Here is a 25,850-nt window from a genome sequence, read left to right as displayed (position 1 = left end):
ACAGTGTAACCTCACTCAGTGTAACAGTGCAACATCGCTGGGTGTAACAGTGTACCCTCACTGAGTGTAACAGTGTAACCTCACTGTGTGTAACAGTGTAACCTCACTCAGTGTAACATCATAACCTCACTCAGTGTAACAGTGTAACCTCACTCAGTGTAACAGTGTAACCTCACTCAGTGTAACAGTGTAACCTCACAGTGTGTAACAGTGTAACCTCACTCAGTGTAACAGTGTAACCTCACTGAGTGTAACAGTGTAACCTCACTGAGTGTAACAGTGTAACCTCACTCAGTGTAACATCATAACCTCACTGAGTGTAACAGTGCAACCTCACTCAGTGTAACAGTGCAACCTCACTCAGTGTAACAGTGTAACCTCACTCAGTGTAACAGTGTAACCTCACTGAGTGTAACCGTGTAACCTCACTCAGTGTAACAGTGTAACACCACTGGGTGTAACAGTGTAACATCACTGGGTGTAACAGTGTAACCTCACTGAGTGTAACCGTGTAACCTCACTCAGTGTAACAGTGTAACATCACTGGGTGTAATAGTGTAACCTCACAGAGTGTAACAGTGTAACACCACTGGGTGTAACAGTGTAACATCACTCAGTGTAACAGTGCAACATCGCTGGGTGTAACAGTGTACCCTCACTGGGTGTAACAGTGCAACCTCACTGAGTGTAACATTGTAACCTCACTCAGTGTAACAGTGTAACCTCACTGAGTGTAACAGTGTAACCTCACTCAGTGTAACAGTGTAACCTCACTCAGTGTAACAGTGCAACATCACTGGGTGTAACAGTGTAACCTCACTCAGTGTAACAGTGTAACCTCACTGAGTGTAACAGTGTAACCTCACTCAGTGTAACAGTGTAACCTCACTGAGTGTAACAGTGTAACCTCACTCAGTGTAACAGTGTAACCTCACTCAGTGTAACAGTGTAACCTCACTGAGTGTAACAGTGTAACATCACTGGGTGTAACAGTGTAACCTCACTCAGTGTAACAGTGTAACCTCACTCAGTGTAACAGTGTAACCTCACTGAGTGTAACAGTGTAACATCACTGGGTGTAACAGTGTAACCTCACTCGGTGTAACAGTGTAACCTCACTCGGTGTAACAGTGTAACCTCACTCAGTGTAACAGTGTAACCTCACTGAGTGTAACAGTGTAACCTCACTGAGTGTAACAGTGTAACCTCACTGTGTGTAACAGTGTAACCTCACTGAGTGTAACAGTGTAACCTCACTGAGTGTAACAGTGTAACCTCACTGAGTGTAACCGTGTAACCTCACTCAGTGTAACAGTGTAACCTCACTCAGTGTAACAGTGTAACCTCACTGAGTGTAACAGTGTAACCTCACTGTGTGTAACAGTGTAACCTCACTCAGTGTAACAGTGTAACCTCACTGAGTGTAACAGTGTAACCTCACTGAGTGTAACAGTGTAACCTCACTGTAAGGAACAGTGTAACCTCACTCAGTGTAACAGTGTAACCTCACTGAGTGTAACAGTGTAACCTCACTGAGTGTAACAGTGTAACCTCACTCAGTGTAACAGTGTAACCTCACTGAGTGTAACAGTGTAACATCACTGGGTGTAACAGTGTAACCTCACTCGGTGTAACAGTGTAACCTCACTCAGTGTAACAGTGCAACCTCACTCAGTGTAACAGTGTAACCTCACTGAGTGTAACAGTGTAACCTCACTGAGTGTAACAGTGTAACCTCACTCAGTGTAACAGTGTAACCTCACTCAGTGTAACAGTGTAACCTCACTGAGTGTAACAGTGCAACCTCACTGAGTGTAACAGTGTAACCTCACTCAGTGTAACAGTGCAACCTCACTGAGTGTAACAGTGTAACCTCACTCAGTGTAACAGTGTAACAGTGTAACCTCACTCAGTGCAACAGTGTAACAGTGTAACATCACTGGGTGTAATAGTGTAACCTCACAGAGTGTAACAGTGTAACCTCACTGAGTGTAACAGTGTAACATCACTGAGTGTAACAGTGTAACCTCACTCAGTGTAACAGTGTAACCTCACTCAGTGCAACAGTGTAACAGTGTAACATCACTGGGTGTAATAGTGTAACGTCACAGAGTGTAACAGTGTAACACCACTGGGTGTAACAGTGTAACATCACTGAGTGTAACAGTGTAACCTCACTCAGTGTAACAGTGTAACCTCACTCAGTGTAACAGTGTAACCTCACTCAGTGTAACAGTGTACCCTCACTGAGTGTAACAGTGTAACCTCACTGTGTGTAACAGTGTAACCTCACTCAGTGTAACATCATAACCTCACTCAGTGTAACAGTGTAACCTCACTCAGTGTAACAGTGTAACCTCACAGTGTGTAACAGTGTAACCTCACTGAGTGTAACAGTGTAACCTCACTCAGTGTAACAGTGTAACCTCACTGAGTGTAACAGTGTAACCTCACTCAGTGTAACATCATAACCTCACTGAGTGTAACAGTGCAACCTCACTCAGTGTAACAGTGTAACCTCACTGAGTGTAACAGTGTAACCTCACTCAGTGTAACAGTGTAACCTCACTGAGTGTAACAGTGTAACCTCACTCAGTGTAACATCATAACCTCACTGAGTGTAACAGTGCAACCTCACTCAGTGTAACAGTGTAACCTCACTGAGTGTAACAGTGTAACCTCACTGAGTGTAACAGTGTAACAGTGCAACCTCACTCAGTGTAACAGTGTAACCTCACTCAGTGTAACAGTGTAACCTCACTCAGTGTAACAGTGTAACCTCACTGAGTGTAACCGTGTAACCTCACTCAGTGTAACAGTGTAACACCACTGGGTGTAACAGTGTAACATCACTGGGTGTAACAGTGTAACCTAACTCAGTGTAACAGTGTAACCTCACTGAGTGTAACCGTGTAACCTCACTCAGTGTAACAGTGTAACATCACTGGGTGTAATAGTGTAACCTCACAGAGTGTAACAGTGTAACACCACTGGGTGTAACAGTGTAACATCACTCAGTGTAACAGTGCAACATCGCTGGGTGTAACAGTGTACCCTCACTGGGTGTAACATTGTAACCTCACTCAGTGTAACAGTGTAACCTCACTGAGTGTAACAGTGTAACCTCACTCAGTGTAACAGTGTAACCTCACTCAGTGTAACAGTGCAACATCACTGGGTGTAACAGTGTAACCTCACTGAGTGTAACAGTGTAACCTCACTGTGTGTAACAGTGTAACCTCACTCAGTGTAACAGTGTACCCTCACTGAGTGTAACAGTGTAACCTCACTGAGTGTAACAGTGTAACCTCACTGAGTGTAACAGTGTAACCTCACTGTGTGTAACAGTGTAACCTCACTCAGTGTAACAGTGCAAGCTCACTGAGTGTAACAGTGTAACCTCACTGAGTGTAACAGTGTAACCTCACTCAGTGTAACAGTGTACCCTCACTGAGTGTAACAGTGTAACCTCACTGAGTGTAACAGTGTAACCTCACTGAGTGTAACAGTGTAACCTCACTGTGTGTAACAGTGTAACCTCACTCAGTGTAACAGTGCAACCTCACTGAGTGTAACAGTGTAACCTCACTGAGTGTAACAGTGTAACCTCACTGAGTGTAACAGTGTAACCTAACTCAGTGTAACAGTGTAACCTCACTGTGTGTAACAGTGTAACCTCACTCAGTGTAACAGTGTAACCTCACTGAGTGTAACAGTGTAACCTCACTGAGTGTAACAGTGTAACCTCACTGAGTGTAACAGTGTAACCTCACTCAGTGTAACAGTGTAACCTCACTCAGTGTAACAGTGTAACCTCACTGTGTGTAACAGTGTAACCTCACCCAGTGTAACAGTGTAACCTCACTGAGTGTAACAGTGTAACCTCACTGAGTGTAACAGTGTAACATCACTGAGTGTAACAGTGTAACCTCACTCAGTGTAACAGTGTAACCTCACTCAGTGTAACAGTGTAACCTCACTGTGTGTAACAGTGTAACCTCACCCAGTGTAACAGTGTAACCTCACTCAGTGTAACAGTGTAACCTCACTGAGTGTAACAGTGTAACCTCACTGAGTGTAACAGTGTAACCTCACTGAGTGTAACAGTGTAACCTCACTCAGTGTAACAGTGTAACCTCACTGAGTGTAACAGTGTAACCTCACTGAGTGTAACAGTGTAACCTCACTCAGTGTAACAGTGTAACCTCACTGAGTGTAACAGTGTAACCTCACTGAGTGTAACAGTGTAACCTCACTCAGTGTAACAGTGTAACCTCACTCAGTGTAACAGTGTAACCTCACTGAGTGTAACAGTGTAACCTCACTCAGTGTAACAGTGTAACCTCACTCAGTGTAACAGTGTAACCTCACTGAGTGTAACAGTGTAACCTCACTGAGTGTAACAGTGTAACCTCACTCAGTGTAACAGTGTAACCTCACTCAGTGTAACAGTGTAACCTCACTGAGTGTAACAGTGTAACCTCACTCAGTGTAACAGTGTAACCTCACTGAGTGTAACAGTGTAACCTCACTGAGTGTAACAGTGTAACCTCACTGAGTGTAGCTTATTTCTTTTCTTTTTTAATATTTCTGTCTATTCTCCCTGCTTCTCTCTCTCTCTCTCTCTCTCTCTCTCTCTCTCTCTCTCTCTCTCTCTCACTCTCTCTCCTCATTGCGTGTTCAGTATGATGTGTGACCTACATTCTGAATGGTGTGTGTGATTTGGGACACATCCAGAAAAATCTCACATGTCATATAGCATTACACCATACCATAGGAACCAGTCAGCTGTCACTAAGCCTTCTGTCCAATAATCAAACACCCTGCTCTGTAGCTCTGCCCCCTGTATCTGGTTGTGCAATGTTAAAAAATGTGAAGTAGTTTTATTGATAGTGCTGTACTAAACCAGTGTGTGCTAACCGTGTGTGTGTGTGTGTGTGTGTGTGTGTGTGTGTGTGTGCGTGTGCTAAAGATAGCCCAATGTTACGGCTGTGTGAGATTCTGCAGATTTGGGCGGCGGCTCTTTTCACAGAACTGAGCTCATGTCTGAGTGTGTGTGTGTGTGTGTGTGTGTGTGTGTGTGTTTGTCTCACATGCTGTCTCATCTAGAAAGAGGTGTGATTTCCTGTCTGACTGAATAACGGTTCAAAGTCTGTCCAAGAGTTTAGCTCGTTTTTTTTATTTTTTAAGCTCTCTCTGTCTCTCGCACACACAGTCACTGTTAGCCTGGATATTAAAATTGTTTAAAATTGTTTGGTTTTTTGTTTGTATTTTATATTTTTTTATTGCTCAGACTTAGAGAAGGTTTTTAAATTCTCTCTTGGTGGATTCACTGATTCCAATCTTGCAACCTGACACATCTCTCTGTCTGACACGGCTCTGTGGAATGTGTGTCACTGACCTCACAGTCTGGACACACACACACACACACACACACACACGCGCGCGCACACACGCGCACGCACACACGCATACAAGCATGCCAGCACACACCGAGTGTGACCTGAATCTCTTCAGACAAGAGCCGATTTTACAGATCAGAGGTCACTTCTTTTCTCGGCACATGGCCCCAGACAAAGTGTGTGTGTGTGTGTGTGTGTGTGTGTGTGTGTGTGTGTGCACACAGTCTACCAGCAGTGCTAAATTTAAAGCTCACAGTTTTGGCTGCCAGATGCTTCTGTCTCTCTGACACCTGTCTCACTTCTCCTGTGTGTGTGTGTGTGTGTGTGTGTGTGTGTGTGTGTGTGTGTGTGTGTGTGTGTGTGTGTTCTGTATGAATTGTAAAAACAATGTCATTATGCTTTGGACAAAAATCTGGAGAATATATATTAATTTATTTTCTCTCTCTCTCTCTCTCTCTCTCTCTCTCTCTCTCAGGTCCTGGATGCAGTTCCAATTAAAAAGTCCAAGTATGATGATTTCTCTCACTCACCCTCGGCAGATAAAGATAAGAAACCTGATTGGCTGCGCTCTCTCTCTGCCTCGGCCAATAAGGTGAGCTGCTTCACAGAGACAGACAGACAGACAGACAGACAGACAGACAGACAGACAGACAGACAGAAAGAAAGACTGACTGACTGACTGACTGACAGAAAGAGTGGCTGAAAGACTGACAGACAGACTGAAAGACTGACTGACTGACAGACAGAGAGAAAGACAGACAGGCAAACAGAATGACAGACAGACAGGCAGACTTCAGAGAGATTTTCACTAAAGTGTTACTGAAATGTAAAGTCCATTTGTTTCTCACAGTTGTGTTTTCTGTCATATTGAATGTTCTTTATGACGTTTCTTGGTGATGTTGATGTTCCTCACCATCAGTGCTGTCTTTAATCGTAGTTTTATGGAAAAATTCAGATGCTGTGTTTTTCTGTGCAGCTGAAAAAACTCGCCTCAGCTCACTCACTGTTTAATGATTAGTTACTTTTCAAGAAAGTTTCTTTAAATTTTGACTCATACTTAAAATGTTTTATCAGTTTTTGATAATGTGTGTGTGTGTGTGTGTGTGTGTGTGTGTGTGTGTGTGTTTTCAGGCTTTTAATTGCGTTCAGCCTCGACAGAGAGTGTCTGCGTTCAGGCCCTGGTCCCCGAACATCACCGAAAAGGACGGAGCCACTAAACCAGCTAGCATGCCGCGGGACAGGTAAACATGCTAACTCAAAACAGTGTTATTAACCTGTAATTATCTTCAGGCTGAAATGTGTCTGTTTTACTGACAAGTCAAAGTCCGTCTCACGCCAGAATCTGATCTTCCCAGGCAGTCTCCTGTCCCAGCACTAACCAGCTCTTTAAAGGAGATACGCAGAGCCTTTATTTTTAAATAAATTTCTGAGTGGATAGTATCTCTTGACTCTTGTATGCTGCATAAATGGGAATAAAAAAAATATTTTTTTTTTTGAAAGTTAAAAATCGACCGCAAAGTTGTGATTGGAGCTGAGCCAGCCAGCCCTGAGTGAGTGGCGTCACAGCAGGAACCGGTTTTAAGGCCGAGGCCTTTAACAGCTATAGACCAAAGTCATATAAATAAAAATTTATGGTGAAACTAAGAAACACCGTTACCGACTCGCTCAACTAAGACTGATTTGACTTCACTGATTGTGGGTTGACTCTCATTAAAACAGGATGAGTGTTATAACTTACGCAACATACACGTACATGCATGCATTTTCACTCACTACGTTTACATGCACATAGAGAGAATCGAATTTCTGCCGTTGCTCGACTGAAATCGAAGTTCAAAATGCCATGTATACACCTTAATTCGGCTGAAATTGAACCGAACTTGATTTCTCGGAATCGAGCTACACGACCTAGTTTATGCGATTTCTGCCGAGCTACATTAGTGCATGTAAACCCTATCGAGCTAGTTGTCGAGCTACTTCCGGAAGTGACGAGTGACGAGGCCACAAGCGGGAAACACAACAGCCTCGGTCGGCATGACAACGAATCATGACAACGGCATGAATCTTTTCTTTTTGTGGCATTGTTTGCACTGTTAAAATTTAGCTCACTTACTGTATCACCAAATACATCTGTACAGCTGTTCCATAGCTGTGAATTGTGTACATAAACAAGTCATTGTATTTGTGTGTGTGTGTGTGTGTGTATATATATATATATATGTCCAACATCTGAAGAATGTCAATAAAAACAAAACAATTGAACTTTTTGTGTGTTTATTAAGACATAAGTTAAATTGTAAGCAAAAAAAATATATTTTTTTGTAAGCAAAAAATGGACTTTAGAAAAATATTATTGTGCAAAATAAGTTGTCTTACAAAACAGTGGTCTGCGCCGGACAGTTTGTAGCCATAGTCTGTTAGAGCAAGCCTAACAGCTTGAACACGGAACTGCTAGTGTTGCCAGATTGGGGGGTTTAAGTGCATTTTAGTGGATTTGAACATGTTTTGGGCTGGAAAACATCAGCAGTATCTGGCAACACTATAGCTCTTCTTCATGACGACAACCGGAAGTGTACCAACACGATGGGGCGTGTAGCGCCACGTGTGGCTCGGGTGCACAATGCACCTTGCACAATAGCCCGATTTCACTTGTGCATGTAGGATTGGATTTCTCTGGCACCCCTGCTGGGACCCTTTGCTCGATTACCGACAGCAGCTCGATTTGGACGTGCATGTAAACGTAGTCACTGATAAACGCAAAAGGCTCATTAAATAATCAGATGAACTGAGACAATCACATTCTGAAGCAAATTAAATAATCTCATTTGTTGTTGTTCGTCCATCGTAACAATGAAGACCAAGACTTCCTTCTATGTTGAAAGTTGATTTCGGTGTATCCGAAGATGGCCGATAAGTCCAATCCGGGCACGAAAGTAGCGATTGCAAAGGTGGCACTTGTAGTTGCTCTCTGTTGTAATTGAGGCGCTGGCTGACCTGGCTTTCCTGATGGCTCTTTTTTCCTGAGCAGTGAGTGTTCTTGTTTGTTCTGCATAGTTTGCACCAAGATTGATCATATGACGCCAGTTTGCACGATCGCTGGCATAGGATTCCCAACTTTCCCAGCTGATGTTCGTAGCCTTAAGGGAAGATTTAAGGACGTGCTTGTATCTCTTTTTCTGTCCACCTACAGTCCTCTTGCCTGTTGAGAGCTCGCCATAAAAAAGCTGTTTTGGAATTCTGGAGTCAGGCATTCTGTGTAAGTGACCAGCCCAACGAAGTTGATTTTTCTGTAGAAGAGTATGAATGGATGGCAAGTCTGCTCTCTTTAGGACCTCTGTGTCGGGAATTTTTTCTTGCCACTTGATTTTTTGAATTTTCCGTAGTCTTGTTGTATGGAAGTGCTGTAATTTGCATGCATGCCTGCTGTAGACTGTCCAGGTTTCACATGCATACAAGAGAATGGTGAGGACAACTGCTTTATAGACTTTGAGCTTGGTTGCTAGAGTGATACCTCTTCTGTCCCATACTGTGTGTCTTAGCCTGCCAAATGCTGCACTGGCTTTCACAATACGGTTGTTAATTTCATCGTCTATATGGACACAGCGAGAAACTATGCTACCGAGGTATGTGAAACTGTCGACTGATTGAAGTTTGGTACCCTTGACCTTGATGTTAGGCTCTATGAATGTTGCACCAGGTGCAGGTTGGTGCAATACTTCCGTCTTCTTGGTGCTGATGGCGAGACCAAAATTATCACATGCTCCTGAAAATTTATCCATAGTTTGCTGTGATTGCACTTCAGTAGTAGCAATTAAGGCACAGTCGTCAGCAAAGAGCAGATCAACTATCTTTGTCAGTTGTACCTTGGTTGATGCTTTCAGACATCTCGGATTAAAAAGTTTGCCATCAGTTCTGTACCGAATTTCAAGACCAAGATCTTCGTCAGTGAATGCATCGGAAAGCATGGCTGAGAACATGATGGAAAACAGTGTAGGAGCCAGAACACATCCCTGTTTTACTCCATTGCTGACGGGAAAACAATTAGAGGTTTGGCCATCATCGATCACATGTGCCATCATGCCATCGTGAAACTGACGTATCATGGTGATAAAGGTTGGAGGACAGCCATACTTAGCCATGATTTGCCACAGTCCTTCTTGACTGACAGTATCAAACGCTTTTGTCAGGTCTACAAAGATAGCGTAGAGATTCCGGTGCTGTTCTTGACACTTTGCTTGAAGTTGTCTTACAGCGAATATCATATCGACTGTACCTCTACCATCCCTGAAGCCACATTGACTTTCTGGGAGTAAGCCTTGCTCTAAGTGCTTTATGAGACGGTTCAGTAACACTCTGGCTAGGATTTTCTCTGCAGTAGAGAGCAGCGATATCCCTCTGTGGTTGTTGCAGTCCTGTCTATTTCCCTTTCGCTTATACAAGTGAACGATAGAGGCATTCTTAAAATCTTGAGGAAGACTTCCTTTGCTCCAGCATAATGAGAAGAGCTCAGTCAACTTTTGGGTTAACACTGGTCCACCTGATCTGTATATCTCCGTGGGGATAGCATCTGCACCAGGGGCTTTACCACATGAGAGCTGGTTAATAGCTTTGGTCACTTCTTCGGTGGTAGGTGGCAAGTCAAGCTCTTTGTTAATTTCTACTTGTGGCAGCCGGTTGATTGCTGCTTCACTTATTGAAGAGGGCCGATTCAGCACAGAGTCGAAATGTTCTGCCCAGCGATCAAGAATTTGGGAACGATCTATCAGCAGTGTTTTACCATCAGAAGATAGAAGTGGTGAGGATCCAGATTGTGGAGGACCATAAACAGTTTTAAGAGCATCATAGAATCTTTTCGTGTCATGACGATCTGCATATGACTGTATTTCATCTGCCTTTACACTTAGCCATTGGTCTTGTATGGCACGGAGTTTAAGTTGTACTTTGCGCCGACATTCTATGAACGCAGATTTTTTTGACTCTGAGTTTGGATCGCAATGAAAGGCAAGATGGAGTCTATGCTTCTTGTCCAATAGGGATTTTATTTGAACATCATTTTCATCGAACCAGTCTTGATGTTTTCTTTTAACTAGACCCAGCTTTTCTGATGACGAGGTATACACCAGGTTCTTGAGAGTTTCCCACTCTTCCTCTACAGATGTATTTTCGGAAGCAAGGTTAGCAAGCTTATTATTGAGATCGCTAATAAGGCTGTTGGCCGTTTGCTCCTCTTTCAACTTTGAAGTGTTCAGTCTCTTGGGAGGTGTTGTCTTTGCTTGAGGTCTGCGCTTTGGTTTGATGTGAATGTCCAGCTTAGAGATGACTAGGCGGTGGTCTGTCCAGCACTCAGCCCCACACATTGCTTTAGTTACACATATATCACCTTGATCTGTCCTTCTGGTGATAACATAATCCAGCATATGCCAGTGTTTGGACCTCAGATGCATCCAAATGGTCTTCTTCCTGGTTGCGAGCTGAAATAGTGTGTTTGTAATGATGAGGTCATGTGAGCTGCAGGTCTGAAGAAGAAGGAGGCCATTACTATTGCTCTTTCCCAGCCCATGTCTACCAATGGTACCATTCCATACCTCGTAATCAGATCCAACTCTGGCATTGAAGTCCCCAAGAACTAGTAACTTGTCTGCTCTAGGGACACTTGATATCAGTGAATCAAGTTCTTCATAAAATTTGTCCTTTACCTCATCAGGATTTGTCATGGTAGGTGCATACGCACTAATTAAGGTTGCGTGCTTCTTGTCTGAGAGTGGGAGATGCATGACCATTAGTCTGTCATTAACACCTTTTGGTAAACTTTCAAGCTTTCTTACTAAATTAGACTTGATGGCAAAGCCTACTCCAGCTTCATGGCATTCTTCAATTTTACGTCCACTCCAGAAAAAAGTATAGCCAGCTCCCTTTTCAGTGAGTTGCCCTTCATCAGCAAATCTTGTTTCTGAAAGAGCAGCAATGTCGATGTTATAGCGCTTGAGTTCACTTGCAACAAGGGCAGTCCTTCTGTCCGGTCTAGCAGAACTTGCATTGTCTAATAATGTACGAACATTCCAGGCAGCTATAGTGAGCCTGGACACCTTTGTAAATTTCTTATTATTTCGACCGCTATGTAGGATCCCTGCCAGCCGCAGTTAGCTGGCCCAGGTATGTTGAAGCAGGCAATGTTTAGGTCACCTTTTCTAGACCCTTACTGTGGGAGGTGAGCAGTGCAATCCTAAATAGGGCTGCTCAGTCACTCAGGGTGTTGCCGGGTTCCGCAGCTGCTTCAACCATTGGAAGACGACCAGTGTCCTGAGCCGCCTGTGTGCAGGTTTGCGACTGTAGCTGCCAGTGATTCCACACCTGCTACATCACCGCTTGCCTGTCGCCACAGGACTTGCAAGCGCTATCAAGATAGATGGATCGGGAAGTCGTGACTTGCGCGTTGACTTTGATTATAGTGTAGAGAACTTGCGCAGCATCATCCACACTCTCTTGTCCAGGATCATCAGATTCCAGTGGCAAGACGTGGTCAAGACGACTGGAGATGAGTCTGAATGCAGGAGTCTGCCGAAGACTTGTCAGAGTTTGTACAAGAACCGCCTACGGGTATCCACTCCGGATTTTCTGTCGGGGTTGTCTCCCTTAGCCTATGCCGAACCAACGACAAACCACAAGGCAGTGGTGGGCCTACTGAAACCAGTAGTAACGCTGTGACCCTGACAGGGGAGGCTAAGGGTGTGCTAACACTTGCCCAAGGTATACACCCAGGCTAGTGGAGGGAAGGAGGCGCCTTACTGCTCCATTCTAGACCATCTCCAAACAAGGTCTAGCCACTGCCCACAAAATAAATAATCTCATACCGCTAACTTAAACACACAATGCAAGTTACAAGTATTAATCTAAATGCAGGTAAACAAATGAGAGTCGGCACTTACCCGTCTGTGCTCTCGCTTCTTGAAGGCCGATTGTTTTTGAAACAGTCCGACTTTCAGTTGTTCGTTCAGTTCTCCGTTCATTCACTTCTTCCATGTAAGGGCGAGATGGCGGCAATATCCAGTTTAGAAAACAGACAGCTGCTCCACTCATTCACTTTACTTCATACTGTGTATTCCGCCATTACTGCTCGGCTCAGGCAATTACTAAAACCTGGGACGGAACGGGATGTCACCAGTTTTAGCAACAACTGCGGGGAGGTCACTGTCCGAGCGATATGTCCCGTCCCGTTCCATCCCGGGTTTTAGCAACAACCCTCGGCTCACTCCGGGAGGACTGGTTCAACTGAACTCACTTTCCTTTAAAAAATAAATAAATAAAATAAATACTTTCCTTTTCTTGTAGTTTTCTTTAATTGTTGGTACTGCACCCTCTTTCAATCCGGGCTTATAGCCAACGCTCCTCAACAGATCAGAGGTCTCGTACGAGTCTTCAGTAAAATGTGCAGAGCAGAGGAGAGACCGCTTCATAGGCGCCCAATGTGTCCGTGAACTTCTCGCAAAACGCATCCAAATCTTTGCAGTTTGAACATTCTTGGGCCGTGAATGCAACGTAAATTCATCTTCTGTCGTGTTGCTGCACCGGCGAGCAACACATCTACGTGGCATGGCGATAAATTAGCTCAAAATGGAGGATTGGAGTTGCAGTCAGCTCTGTGTTTTAGTATAGCGGAAATGGCGATGAGACCGATAGACTTCCTGCTGTGACGTTACGGACGTCAAGGTCATTCACTCAGACCGCTACCTATATAAATCACTTTAATCATAAAATTTACTATATTAGATTTATTGTTAACGCTTAAAACTATTCCTGTGCCATCCTTGAGGTCTCAAGGCATTTATAAACGAAAGTGAGGCCATGGCTCTGCGTATATGCTTTAAGGTGTATGGGCGCGGCTCCAATCTCCGTTTTGATAGGCCTTGGCCTCTCACCTATACAGCTCGGGTTACAGTGTGTGTGTGTGGGGGGGGAGGGGGCGTGTCCTCTAGTAACTGCGAGAGTTTGACTCCATCTGTATTGCAGCATGCCTTGCCAGATGGCAGTAGGTGCTATTTTTATGATGGTCTTTGGTATGACCCGACCGCGAGTAGAACTCATGATCTCCCGGTTGAGAGGCGGACACGCTAACCACTAGGCCAACTCATAGTTGTGTTTTATTTACACAAATCATCAAATTGTGATGTCATGCAAACTTGCAGTGATCTCTCAAAGCCCTGACAGTGAAAACATGAAAATTGCTAATAATTTAATAATAGCTAACAGAGCAATGTAATGCTAACATGTGGATAAACATTTTTTATCATTAGCCATGCTAATATGTTTAACAGAAGTCCTGTCTTAGCGATGAGGACAGAGTTTTTTGTACACTCGCATGCTCTAGGACAGAATTTACACTAAAACTGACACAGAAGATTTTTTGAGGACAGAAATTGCTAACTATAAGTATTTCATCTCTAAAGCTCGGATTAATGATTATTAGCTTCATTAACTGCTGATGAACTGTATGAAAGGTTAGACAGTACAGCTGGAGAAAAGGACCTGTACCGATTAGCAAGACAACGAGCTCAAGCTGGGAAGGATGTGCAGCAGGTTCGGCTGATAAAGGATGCAGATGGAAATGTGCTGACATGTGAAGAGTGTGTGTTAAGAAGGTGGATGGAGGACTTTGAGAAGCTGATGAATGAAGAAAATGAAAGAGAGAGAAGGTTGGCTGAGGTGGAGAGAGTGAAGCAGGAAGTACAGCAGATTAGCAAGGAGGAAGTAACGAGAGCTATGAAGAGAACGAAGAGTGGTCAGGCAGTCGGGCCAGATGATCTACCAGTGGAGGTGTGGAGATGCTGAAGAGAGATGGCAATTTACTTCTTGACTAGATTGTTTAACAAGATCTTGGAAGGGTGGTGTAGTGGTTAGCGCTGTCGCCTCACAGCAAGAAGGTCCGGGTTCGAGCCCCGTGGCCGGCGAGGGCCTTTCTGTGTGGAGTTTGCATGTTCTCCCCGTGTCCGCGTGGGTTTCCTCCGGGTGCTCCGGTTTCCCCCACAGTCCAAAGACATGCAGGTTAGGTTAACTGGTGACTCTAATGCCGCTTTTCCACTACAAACGCGGCTGAGCCGTGCCGAGCTGAGTCGGGCTGAGTCGAGCTGAGTGGGGCTATTGAAGTTGCATTTCGACTACAACCGCGCTGAACCGTGCTGGCTGGAAGTGGGTGGACACATTGGGTGGAGTTAGCGAAAGTGGGTGGACGTCACGTGATGTCGTTAAGCAGCGCAAACAGTGACATCAGTGACAGTGGCGGAACAAGTCAGAGCCGGGCCGGGGGCGGGGCAAATGACCGGGCCCTTTATTAAAGCTTATCATAACATCATTTTAGGCTACAAAATGTCCGCAACTGCGGTGTTTACCAATTTCAACACTACCGGGTGCAACTATATGTTATTTAGTACATCATGTCCTTCAAACGAACATGTAACTCAGAAACAAAAAACATTAGGATACTGTACATGGCTCATAATAAAACATCAATAGCCTATACTGCGCACATTATTTGAAGGGCATACGAATGAGCGCTCAGAGGTTGCAACGGTGACAGGAAGAGTCAGAAATAAAAGGAGGGCGGTGCAAACCTCACTGAATGCACTGTGTTTACCAATTTCAACACTACGGGGTGCAACTATGTTAGTTTGTACATTAAGTCCTTCAAACGAACATGTAACTCAGAAACAAAAAAACATTAGGCGACATACTGTACATGGCTCATAATAAAACATCAATAGCCTACTGCGCGCATTATTTGAAGGGCATACGACGAGCCTTGCGCTCCGCGAACTCGTCCACGATGCTCTGTATGTCACTGATTCGGTGAGCTTTTAAGCGGTAGTCTCACGACCCGAATAGTAAACAATAAACATGGAGGACATGGAGTCGTTAGTGTTGCTGGTCTTGGTGCTGTGGCTTGTTGTCACCGACAACGGCAACAGATACTGGCAAGAGCGTATAGATGAGGCGAGGCGCATAAGGCTTCAGAAATTCTCGTAATTCGTAATTCTTCTCCTTCCGGGTTTGCGGTGTTTACAGATCCCAGCGCACTCGCGGGGCGTGTGTGGGCATGTGAGGACACTCCTCCTCACCAATCAGTGCACAGGGGAGTGTCTGCTCACGCCCCCAGCCTCACTCGGCACGGCTTGGCTCGCTTCAGCCCCACTCCAAAACGGTGCGAGTTTTAGGGGCTAAGCAGGGCTGAAACAAGCTGAGTCGTGCTGGTTTTTGGTAGTCGAAACGCAAGCCGTGTCGGGCTGAAGTGAGCTGAAGTGAGCTGAAAAAGGGTAGTGGAAAAGGGCCATAAATTGAGCGTAGGTGTGAATGTGAGTGTGAATGGTTGTCTGTGTCTATGTGTCAGCCCTGTGATGACCTGGCGACTTGTCCAGGGTGAACCCCGCCTTTCACCCGTAGTCAGCTGGGATAGGATCCAGCTCGCCTGCGACCCTGTAGAACAGGATAAAGCGGCTACAGATAATGAGATGAGATGAGATGAGATCTTGGAAAGTGAAAGGATGCCTGAGTAAGACGTGAACTGGTACCAATATTCAAGAACAAGGCTGATGTCCAGTGCTGCAGTAACGACAAAGGCATGAAGTTATGGGAAAGAGTCATGGAAGCTCAGCTAAGAGGAGAGGTGGAAAGATGTGAGCAGCAATATGGTTTCATTCCAGGAAAGAGTCCTACAGATACAGTATTTGCTTTGAGAATGTTAATGGAGAAATCTAGAGAAGGCCAGAAGGAACTGCATTGTGTTTTTGGATTTGGAGAAGGCAGATGACAGGGTGCCGAGAGAGGAGCTGCGGTACTGCATGAGGAAATCAGGAGTGGCAGAGAAGTGTGTGAGACAGTGTGACAGCAGTGAGATGTGCAGTGGGAATGACGGAGGCGTTTAAGGTGGATGTTGAATTGCACCAGGGCTCGGCTCTAAGCCCTTTCCTATTTGCAATGATAATGGACAAGCTGACAGAAGACATCAGGCACGAGGCCCCATGGACACTGATGTTTGCAGATGATACTGTGATCTGTACAAAGTAATGGTGAGTGTGGAGGAGAAATGAAGAAGAAGAGAGTGCAAACAGGTTGGAATAGATGGAGGAGAGGGTCAGGAGTAATCTGTGACAGAAGAGTGAAAGGGAAAGTGTAGAAGACAGTAATAAGAGCAGCGATGGTGTTCAGTTTGGAGACAAAAAGACAGGAGGCTGAACTGCAGGGAGCAGAGCTGAAGATGGAGAAGATTAGAAATGAGAATATTAGAGGGACAGGACATGCAGGATGGCTTGGAGACAAAGTGAGAGAGGCGAGATTGAGATAGTTTGGACACGTGCAGAGGAGAGATCCGGGGTTTACTAGGAAAAGAACACTGGGGATGGAGTTGGCAGGTAGAAGGAAAAGAGGAAGATTAAAGATGAGATTTATGGATGTGGTGAAGGAGGACATGAGGACAGCTGGTGTGAAAGAAGAAGATACGGAGGACAGGAGGAGATGGAGGGACATTGTCCGCTGTGGAGACTCCTAACAGGAACAGCCAAAAGAAGAAGAGCTTTATTAACAGCTGAAAGCATTGTTTATAGATTGCTAGTTATCTGTTTAGAGCGAGACAGAGTGATAATCAGACAGACAGATTCGTACGAAAGAGAGATAAATTGTTTATATTTCATTATTCATGATAAACATCTACATTTTTAATTAATTTTAAATATCAGCAAAAATATAAAGTGTTAGCATGTGCTCAGTCTCCATATGATGTTTACGTTAGCTCGTGTGTGTGTGTGTGTGTGTGTGTGTGTGTGTGTGTGTAGTTTTTATAACTATAAGTCTCTGGAGAACTCGGTGGCTCCGAACGTGGCTCTGCCTCCGCTCCAGAAGGGGGTGCCGGTGTCACTCACCGTCCTGAACACTGCGAGCCGCAGTGACGAGGGACACGGGAAGACCAGGAAGAGGAGGATAACAGGCGAGGGACACCCAGGACACGCCCCCTCCAGTCAAACCCAACAAAGCCATGCCCTATCTCGAGCACCTCCACCAATGATGGAGGGGCGTGACTCGGACGTGGAGGTCGAGGTTCGAGATGAAGGTCAGTTACATTATGCTAATTATAAAGTCTCCTAGCTGAAAATGTTTTTCTTTTTAACCTTTTGGTTGTTTTTGTTTTTCATCTCCGCACATTTGTGTGGATTTTTTTTTTCACACTAATGATGACGTACACAGATTCATTTCTGATGAGTGATATTTCGGGATCGTAATTTGCAATAAATATTAAGATATTAGTGTTTATGGTTCTATGCTAACCGTGTGACACGCCGTACGAGTGGTTTATTTGTTTGTTTGTTTGTTTGTTTGTTTGTTTTTTGAGTTTTTATGCTAATCTTTTGTAGAGTATTTTGTGTATAGTTGTTAAACATTATTAGCATGTGTAAGCCTTTAATATATTAGGCATTAATCTTGGTGTTAATGTGCAGATTTACATTACTGTGTAATAATAAGATATTAGCATATTTATTTAAGTTTAAATTTGCTAAAACTGTGACATGATGTGAGAAATTGTGTTGTTATTAGCATTCAAACACATTTTAATTGAGTTGTTATACTAGGATATTAGCATTTGCAAGCTTTTGATGTAAAGTCAGATTCGTAGCATGTAGATTAATTTGTATTAATTTGTGAAGTAGATTAGAGATTAGAAATATTCTGAAAAAGCAGGAGTGTTCGATTCTGCTCATGCTCATTATTCAGTTATTGCTGTGGGTCATCAGCGAGATTAAAACCTCAGTGTACGAGTTTTCGTTTTTCTCCTCAGTCCACTTCAGTCACTCGTAATGTCATGGAGACGTTTTATTGTTATTCGTGTAGAACGTTAGCAATGCTCCGTGATTGACATGTCTCATGCTCCTCCCCTTTTCCCTCCACAGTGACCTCATCACTGTCGTCCCTCTCATCTCCTTCGTTCACGTCCTCCAGCTCCGCGAAGGAACTCAGCTCTCCGGGAGTCGCAGGGGTCACAGGGGTCCCCGAGGTCACGGCAGGGTCAGGGTGTGGGGTGGAAAGCCAAGTGGGCGGAGCCTCTCTGGACTCGGAGCTAGAGACCCTGAGACAGGCGTTGGACGGGGGAATGGAGTCTCGCGAGTCAAAGGAGAAATTCCTGCACGAGCTCGTGAAGATGAGGGTGAAGCAGGAGGAGAAGCTGGGCTCAGCTCTGCAGGCCAAACGCAGCCTTCAGCAGGTACGCACAACACACACACTACACAACATACTACACAACACACTACACTACTCACACACTACACAACACACGCACTACACAACACACTACACTACCCACACACTACACAACACACACACTACACTACACAACACACACACTACACAACACACTACACACACTACACAACACACTACACACACTACACAACACACACAACACACACACTACCCACACACTACACAACACACACACTACACACCACACACACTACACAACACACACACCACACACACTACACAACACACACACTACACAACACACTACACACACACTACACAACACACTACACACACTACACAACACACACAACACACACACTACCCACACACTACACAACACACACACTACACACCACACACACTACACAACACACACACCACACACACACTACACAACACACACAGAACACAACACACACACCACACACACTACACAACACACACACTACACAACACACACACCACACACTACACTACCCACACACTACACAACACACACACTACACAAAACACACACTACACAACACACACAGAACACAACATACTACGCAACACACTACACACACTACACAACACACTACACACACTACACTACCCACACACTACACAACACACACACTACACAACACATGCACCACACACTACACAAAACACACACTACACAACACACACAGAACACAACATACTACGCAACACACTACACTACCCACACACTACACAACACACACTACACAACACACACTACACAACACACTACACACACTACACAACACACACTACACAACATACTACGCAACACACTACACTACCCACACACTACACAACACACACACACACACACTACACAACACACTACACAACATACACACACACACACCACACTACACACACACTACACAACACACTACACACACTACACAACATACACACACACACACACTACACAACATACACACACACACAAAACACTACACAACACACTACACTACCCACACACTACACAACACACACACTACACAACACACACACACACTACACAACACACACACTACACAACACACACACACACTACACAACACACACACACACAACACACACACTACACAACACACTACACAACACAACACACACAGTACACAACATACTGCACCACACACTAATAATTGTGTGTGTGTAGGAGCTGGAGTTCCTGCGTGTGGTGAAGAAGGAGAAGCTGCGTGAAGCGAGTGAAGCGAAGCGCGCTCTGCGTAAGGAGATGGAGCGACTGCGAGCGGAGAACGAGAGGAAGATGAAGGAAGCGAACGAGACTCGAGCTCGACTCACCAGAGAACTGGAGGAGGCCAAGCAGCTGCGCAAGTGTGATAAAGGCTGTGAGGCCGGACGCTTACGCGCAAAGTACTCTGCTCAGGTGTGTATATGAGTGTGCATGCACACACACACACACACACACACACACACACACACACACACACACACTTAGCATTGGGGAGTTTCAGTGATATTTTTTTCTTCTTGATCGTCACTTGGCGTCAGTCTGAGTCTCGTTCGGTTGACGTGAGCAGTGTTCCGTCTCCTCAGATTCACTGCTGAACGTCAGTAATGTTGTAATTAATGAAAGTCTCGTTAAAGAGTTCTGGAGTAGTGCTGATTAAAAGGCTGGAAATGAATATTTTAAATAAATATCTTTTGTATTTAATAAATATATATTTTTAAAAAATACAGCTAATTAAAAATAATTGACAGATTAATCGATTATCAGAATAATCAATATTTGCAGCCCTACTATTGTTATTATTTGTGGGCGTGGCTTGTTCCACATTTTTAGAAACATTATTTCCTTCCCATCTTTATTTCCTAATGTTTATTTATTCAGAGCTCGTATACGACGAGTTTTACGTTTTACTTCCATTTTGTATCAGACGTTGAAGAGGAACTGATCACTGGTAGGAACTAAAGAAGTGAGCGGGGGACTGAAGAAACATTACACCACATCACACACAGTGTACGATCAGTCTGAGAAACCCGTCATGTCTTCTTCACCATGTTGCACACGTACGCAGAAAATAAACAAGTGTTTGTCTCAGTGTTGGGTTAATCTCTGTGTGTGTGTGTGTGTGTGTGTGTGGGTGCAGATCGAGGAGCTGCAGATGAAGCTCCAGCTGGCCGAGGCAGATCGTGAGCAGCTCCGCTCTGAGCTCCAGCAGGAACGTGAAGCTCGTCAGCACCTTGAGAGGGTCGTCAAAGATCTACAGGATCAACTGTGGCCCAAACCTGAGGAGGAAACACACACCGAGATCAGCGGGAAAACACCGTCCGCTTCATCTGCTTCAAACGCTAAAGAGTCCAGCAATTAACACACACTCTGTCCATACACACACACACATACACACACACACACACACACACACATACACAGATACAGTAATCATGAGGAGCAAAGAGGTGGATGAGGAGCGAGAGAGAGAGAGAGAGAGAGAGAGAGAGAGAGACGTTGTACAGTGACTGAAGACACTGAAATGAAAAAGACAGATGTGTAAAAACGGAGGAAGACACTGAAGCGGAAAATGAGGATGTGTGTGTTCCGGATGTGAGCACTGAGTCCCACCTCGTCAGCGCTGATCCTGATTGGGAGAATCAGACACGGAGATGAACGCAGGACACGACGTTTTATTTCAGTTCAGCTCTTTAATGACAGTTTACACAAACAAGCATCATGTGATATTTGTAAAATTCTGTGCAAAGTGATGCCAATGATATCATTTAAAAAAATTATAACATGCCCATTTGTTCGTGTGTTTACGGTAGACCTGCTTCTCCTGGAATTACGGTAATGTGGCGTTGCAGGTGGGATCAGTGCATCCTTGTGAGACTTTATATTCAATATAAACACAGTGATACAAATATTAAGAATGAGCACAAACATATTCTTGTGCTTAAGACTTTAAAAAACAGAGGCTTTTATACAAATTTAAAATCAGTTCTTTACATGAGGAAGAAACTTTGGAGGATTTCGGAGACTATAAATCTTCTCATCTTTTTGTTAAAGTGTGTGTTTTTACACTCTCCTCTTTTTGTACCAGACTATTTATCAGATGAGTTACGATACAACAAATTTCTTTTTTTGAAAATTTTCTCAAAGAAATCATATCTCTTTGTTGCTTGTTGCCATTGATATTACATCATCTCACACACACACACACACACACACACACACACACACACACACACACACACACACACACACACACATGTATACCTGAGTGTGTTTGGGTCAAAACCTTGGATCTTAAAAAGACATTTGAGTGTCTGTGTGTCTCTGTGTGTGTGTGTGTGCGCGTGTGTGTGAGAGAGATGCTAACAGCTTGACTGTGCATATCCACCATTGCAATGCTAACAGTTAGCATCATGCTAAATCATGGCGACCATGTTTTGTAGGGCTGTTTTTAAAAAAAGCGACAGAATGTTTTTTTTAAGTAAATTATATGTAAATATTAATTTTTTTTCTTTTTCTAACTTTACAATAATGAATCGCACTTTGTCATAACGAGATCCTGCGTAAAAAATGCATTAGCCTCTCTGTACCTTTATTTCAGAGTTTAGCCTCCAGGAACATAGAAAATGAAAAAAAATCAATCAATAATAATAATAATAATAATAATAAGCATTATGTTGATTATATGCAACACAGTTACATGCAATGTAATCCTATGTTTAAAGGCAGAAATATTGTAAATAAACATTTGAGAAGAAAAAATGTTTTATGCTCTGCTTTGCTGAAACACTTCTAAACAAACTCAAATTAAAATTCTTCTTTTTTATTTTATTTCTAGTCAGTCCAGACATGAGAGCTGTTTATTCTTTTCTTATTTTATCAGCTATTAAACTCAAATAACGTTCAACATTGTGCCAATAATCAGCAACAAAAAAACAAAAGCGAGCTTTATTTCTGTTATCAATAAAGAGAACAGAAATAAAGCTTGCTTTCATTTTTTTGTCGTCTATATCTTTATCTCTTTAGCATTATGCTGAACTTCACTGACTATACAAACTCAGCTAGCTAGCTAACATATCCGTATAAAATAAAGTATTAAATATTGTGATATATTTATTCACTTTCCATAACCACTTTTATCATTCAGTAATACAGTGGCTAAACGTAGTTAGCAAACCACTCGCAAACTTGGAGTTAGCTACTCTCACTGAATAAAATAAATAAAAATCTGAAACACTGAGTGGCGTCGCTGCAGGAGCGAGATGGAACCAGACACATTTCATTCTAGTTCACAATATTAGCATAATATTGCAATTTAAAGAATTATGTAAAAGATAACTGCCATATTTTTAGATTATAAGAAACTTTTTATCCCCTATCAGTTGATGAAACATACAGAAAAGTAACGCGTTTTTCACTTACACGTCATCTCCTACTAATTCAGCAGGTACGCGAGTTTGTGGTAAAGTTACAGCAGCAAAACTTCATCTGAGCTCCTTTTACACTAATCAGTAAATCTGTGGTGTTAAATTTCTCCAGTCCGGCTTCACTAAACACCAGACTGAGCACTGCTCCTGATTTCTGCCTGGAAAGCTAGCTGCGCGTCTCTCTTGTGTGTTTGAGTGAGATCAGTCGCATTAACACCATCTCAGCCAATCAGAGCTCAGATCCTGTGTTTATGTACCTGAACAGTGATGGACGTGTTTGTGTGTTTGCGAGCTGATAAAATAAAAACGTTTCTCAGACTCTTGGAGCTGAACTGTACGAGCGTCAGCCACATTTACACTCGCGCTCTGAGCCGTTATTGCTGTTATTGATGTATTTTAAGCATTTTTTAATATTTTCACTGATTATTTTTCTTATGCATGACATTTTAAGGAATTAAAAAATAATCTGCTGTTTGTGTAATAATCATTATCGGGCATTAATAATGTTCATATAATAGTTTATTGTTTTAATTACATTTATACAGAAAATATTCATTAAAAGGAAAACACACACACACACACACACACACTATATTCATAGGTTAAATGCTAACAGTTACATATGATGCTGGTGAGTGTCATGAAAATTCGGTGTTTTTTTTGTACACAAGTTTATCCAAATTAAATGCACACAGATGTTCATTTTGCCATAAATAAATAAATACTCCTTGCAAAAAAATCAGAATTCAATTTTAAACGTCTTTTTTAACATTTTTAAAAAATTTCCTTTTTAAGAATTTACGTAATATATAAAGCTACAGAGATATCACCACGTTTATAAAAATAAAAAACTTAAAGCCTAGTGTTATTCTTTTTGCAAGTTTTGAACAGACAACACGGCTGTTTTGTAGTTTTTCACTCTAAAAGATCTGTGGACTTTAACTTTCATGTGTTGTTTTTTCTTTTATATAAAAAAATGGAGAAATTTTGCTAAACATTTGGTAAAATTGTTTCTAAACGAGAGCCATTCTTTTTGCTAATAACAGCAATAACAGGACATGCGTTAGATACACAAATTGTAAATATTTTTTTAAAAAGATTTTACACTGTTGTATTATAAACATAGCTTGTGGGTTTTTTAAAGAAAATATTCAGTAGTTGTTTTACAGAACAGTTTTATTGCTACTTTATAAGCTTACTTTATTTTGTGGATTTTTTTTGCCTTTATTTTGAATTTCAGTACTTTTTTTTATTAATGTGTCGTACAGTCTGTACCAATACATTTTAATTTCACGATCATCGTATTTTTTTTAAATTTGCTCCTCCCTAACAAGACACGTGCGCTGTCATGTGATCATGATTTATGATATTGTTATGATGTTCTTCTGATGCACAGAATCTGTCCAAAAGGAGATGATTAATGAAACTGGAATAATAATAATAATAATAATAATAATAATAATTTCTGCATGCAGAAATATCGTAAGAGTAAATGTAATGCGTGATTATGAGCGCGTGTCTGTCCCTGACAGGAAGTTCATTTGTTGCGTCTCAGCCCTTCACTGCTGCTATAACGAAATGTTATAAATGTTACAGTTTTACAGCAAGCCTATTTTTATGTACGAGATTAAAATTATGCTTTGTTTATTAATGCCACAGATATAAAAATTAAGACTTTCCCTCTTTCTTTCTTCTTTTTCTGCATATAGCCTGTAAGATAAAGGACTTTATGAGACTGCGCTATAAACCGCATTGAGAAAATGTACAGTGTATAGATGCATTAATCAGAAATAAACTTGTTTGTCTTAAACATTGTGTGGTTTCTTTATTGCTAATGCTAGCTATCTAACATAGGCTAAGATCAGGTTAGCTCTTGTTGGCTAATCTTTAGTGCTAATGTTAATATGAGTGAAATCTGACAGGCTTTTTAATGCATATGTTAATGTTGTAATGTTCACTCTCCATCTGGATTACATCTGCCAACCTGGGAGGATTTCATCTGAGATTTCCACTTCATAGTCATTAATGTTCATAATCTTCACTGCTGTAAACAACTAATAGGATCTTACAGCATTTTTTAAAATCCTGTCAGGTTAACTATTAGCTAAGCTTTACTGATAACATCATGTAAGTTAGCTAACCTGACAGGATTTTTAAATCATATAAATTATTGTTTATAACCTTACTGCCCGCTAAAACTAGTTACCTTGCATCAGCTAACCTGACAAGATTTGAGTTTTTAAAGGAATAGAAAATGTAAAGTAAATCCATGCACGGGTTGGTAGCTTGTAATGTTGAGAGTCCGTAAGAAAAGTTTCAGGCATGTTTGACCATTTATGAGAAAGTTGTGAGTGTTTTTGTATCGCTGCTCTAATGCCACCTGGACGCTGCCATGTTGCCTGTTGGAAGGGCGATGCATGACGTCATTTGGGCGCAAGGCTGAGTGTCGCTCTTCAGTACTGAAGGGGCAAAGCCAAAGGGCTACTAAGGTGACAGTGTTGATTTTTTTCACTATACATCTGAAATAGTGTATTAATGAGATGCAACCCTGACTTATGGACAAACCTCAACTCTTTACCTGTAAAACGAGGCTGAAACTGTGCGTTATATCACACTTGTACAGAAAAAAGTGGAAATATTGCCGGAAACACCCGAGCTGCTTTCCAAATGGTTCCCTTAAGTGTGACGTCACTTACAGTACACGCCCATATTCGACAAAATGGACCACGGCGCCAGCGACATTTCTTC

At 42.7% G+C, this 25,850-nt stretch overlaps 1 protein-coding gene across 1 annotated transcript in view; it reads left to right on the top strand.

Annotated features, from left to right (window-relative positions):
- skia (v-ski avian sarcoma viral oncogene homolog a) overlaps nt 1-24,912 on the top strand; it is a 78,184-nt gene extending 53,272 nt beyond the window's left edge. Inside the window, exons 2-7 of the mRNA XM_060932671.1 lie at nt 5,878-5,994; nt 6,534-6,643; nt 17,222-17,496; nt 18,332-18,642; nt 19,861-20,091; nt 20,816-24,912. Of these exons, the coding sequence (XP_060788654.1) occupies nt 5,878-5,994; nt 6,534-6,643; nt 17,222-17,496; nt 18,332-18,642; nt 19,861-20,091; nt 20,816-21,037 (1,266 nt within the window). The 3' untranslated portion in view covers nt 21,038-24,912. The remainder of the gene's footprint in view (nt 1-5,877; nt 5,995-6,533; nt 6,644-17,221; nt 17,497-18,331; nt 18,643-19,860; nt 20,092-20,815) is intronic.
- The last annotated feature ends 938 nt before the right edge of the window (nt 24,913-25,850 follow it).

Source organism: Neoarius graeffei, chromosome 10, assembly GCF_027579695.1.
Source record: "Neoarius graeffei isolate fNeoGra1 chromosome 10, fNeoGra1.pri, whole genome shotgun sequence".
Taxonomy (NCBI): Eukaryota; Metazoa; Chordata; class Actinopteri; order Siluriformes; family Ariidae; genus Neoarius; species Neoarius graeffei.
The sequence above is the reverse complement of the archived record's forward strand: the minus strand, read 5'-3'. Positions and strand labels throughout refer to the sequence as shown.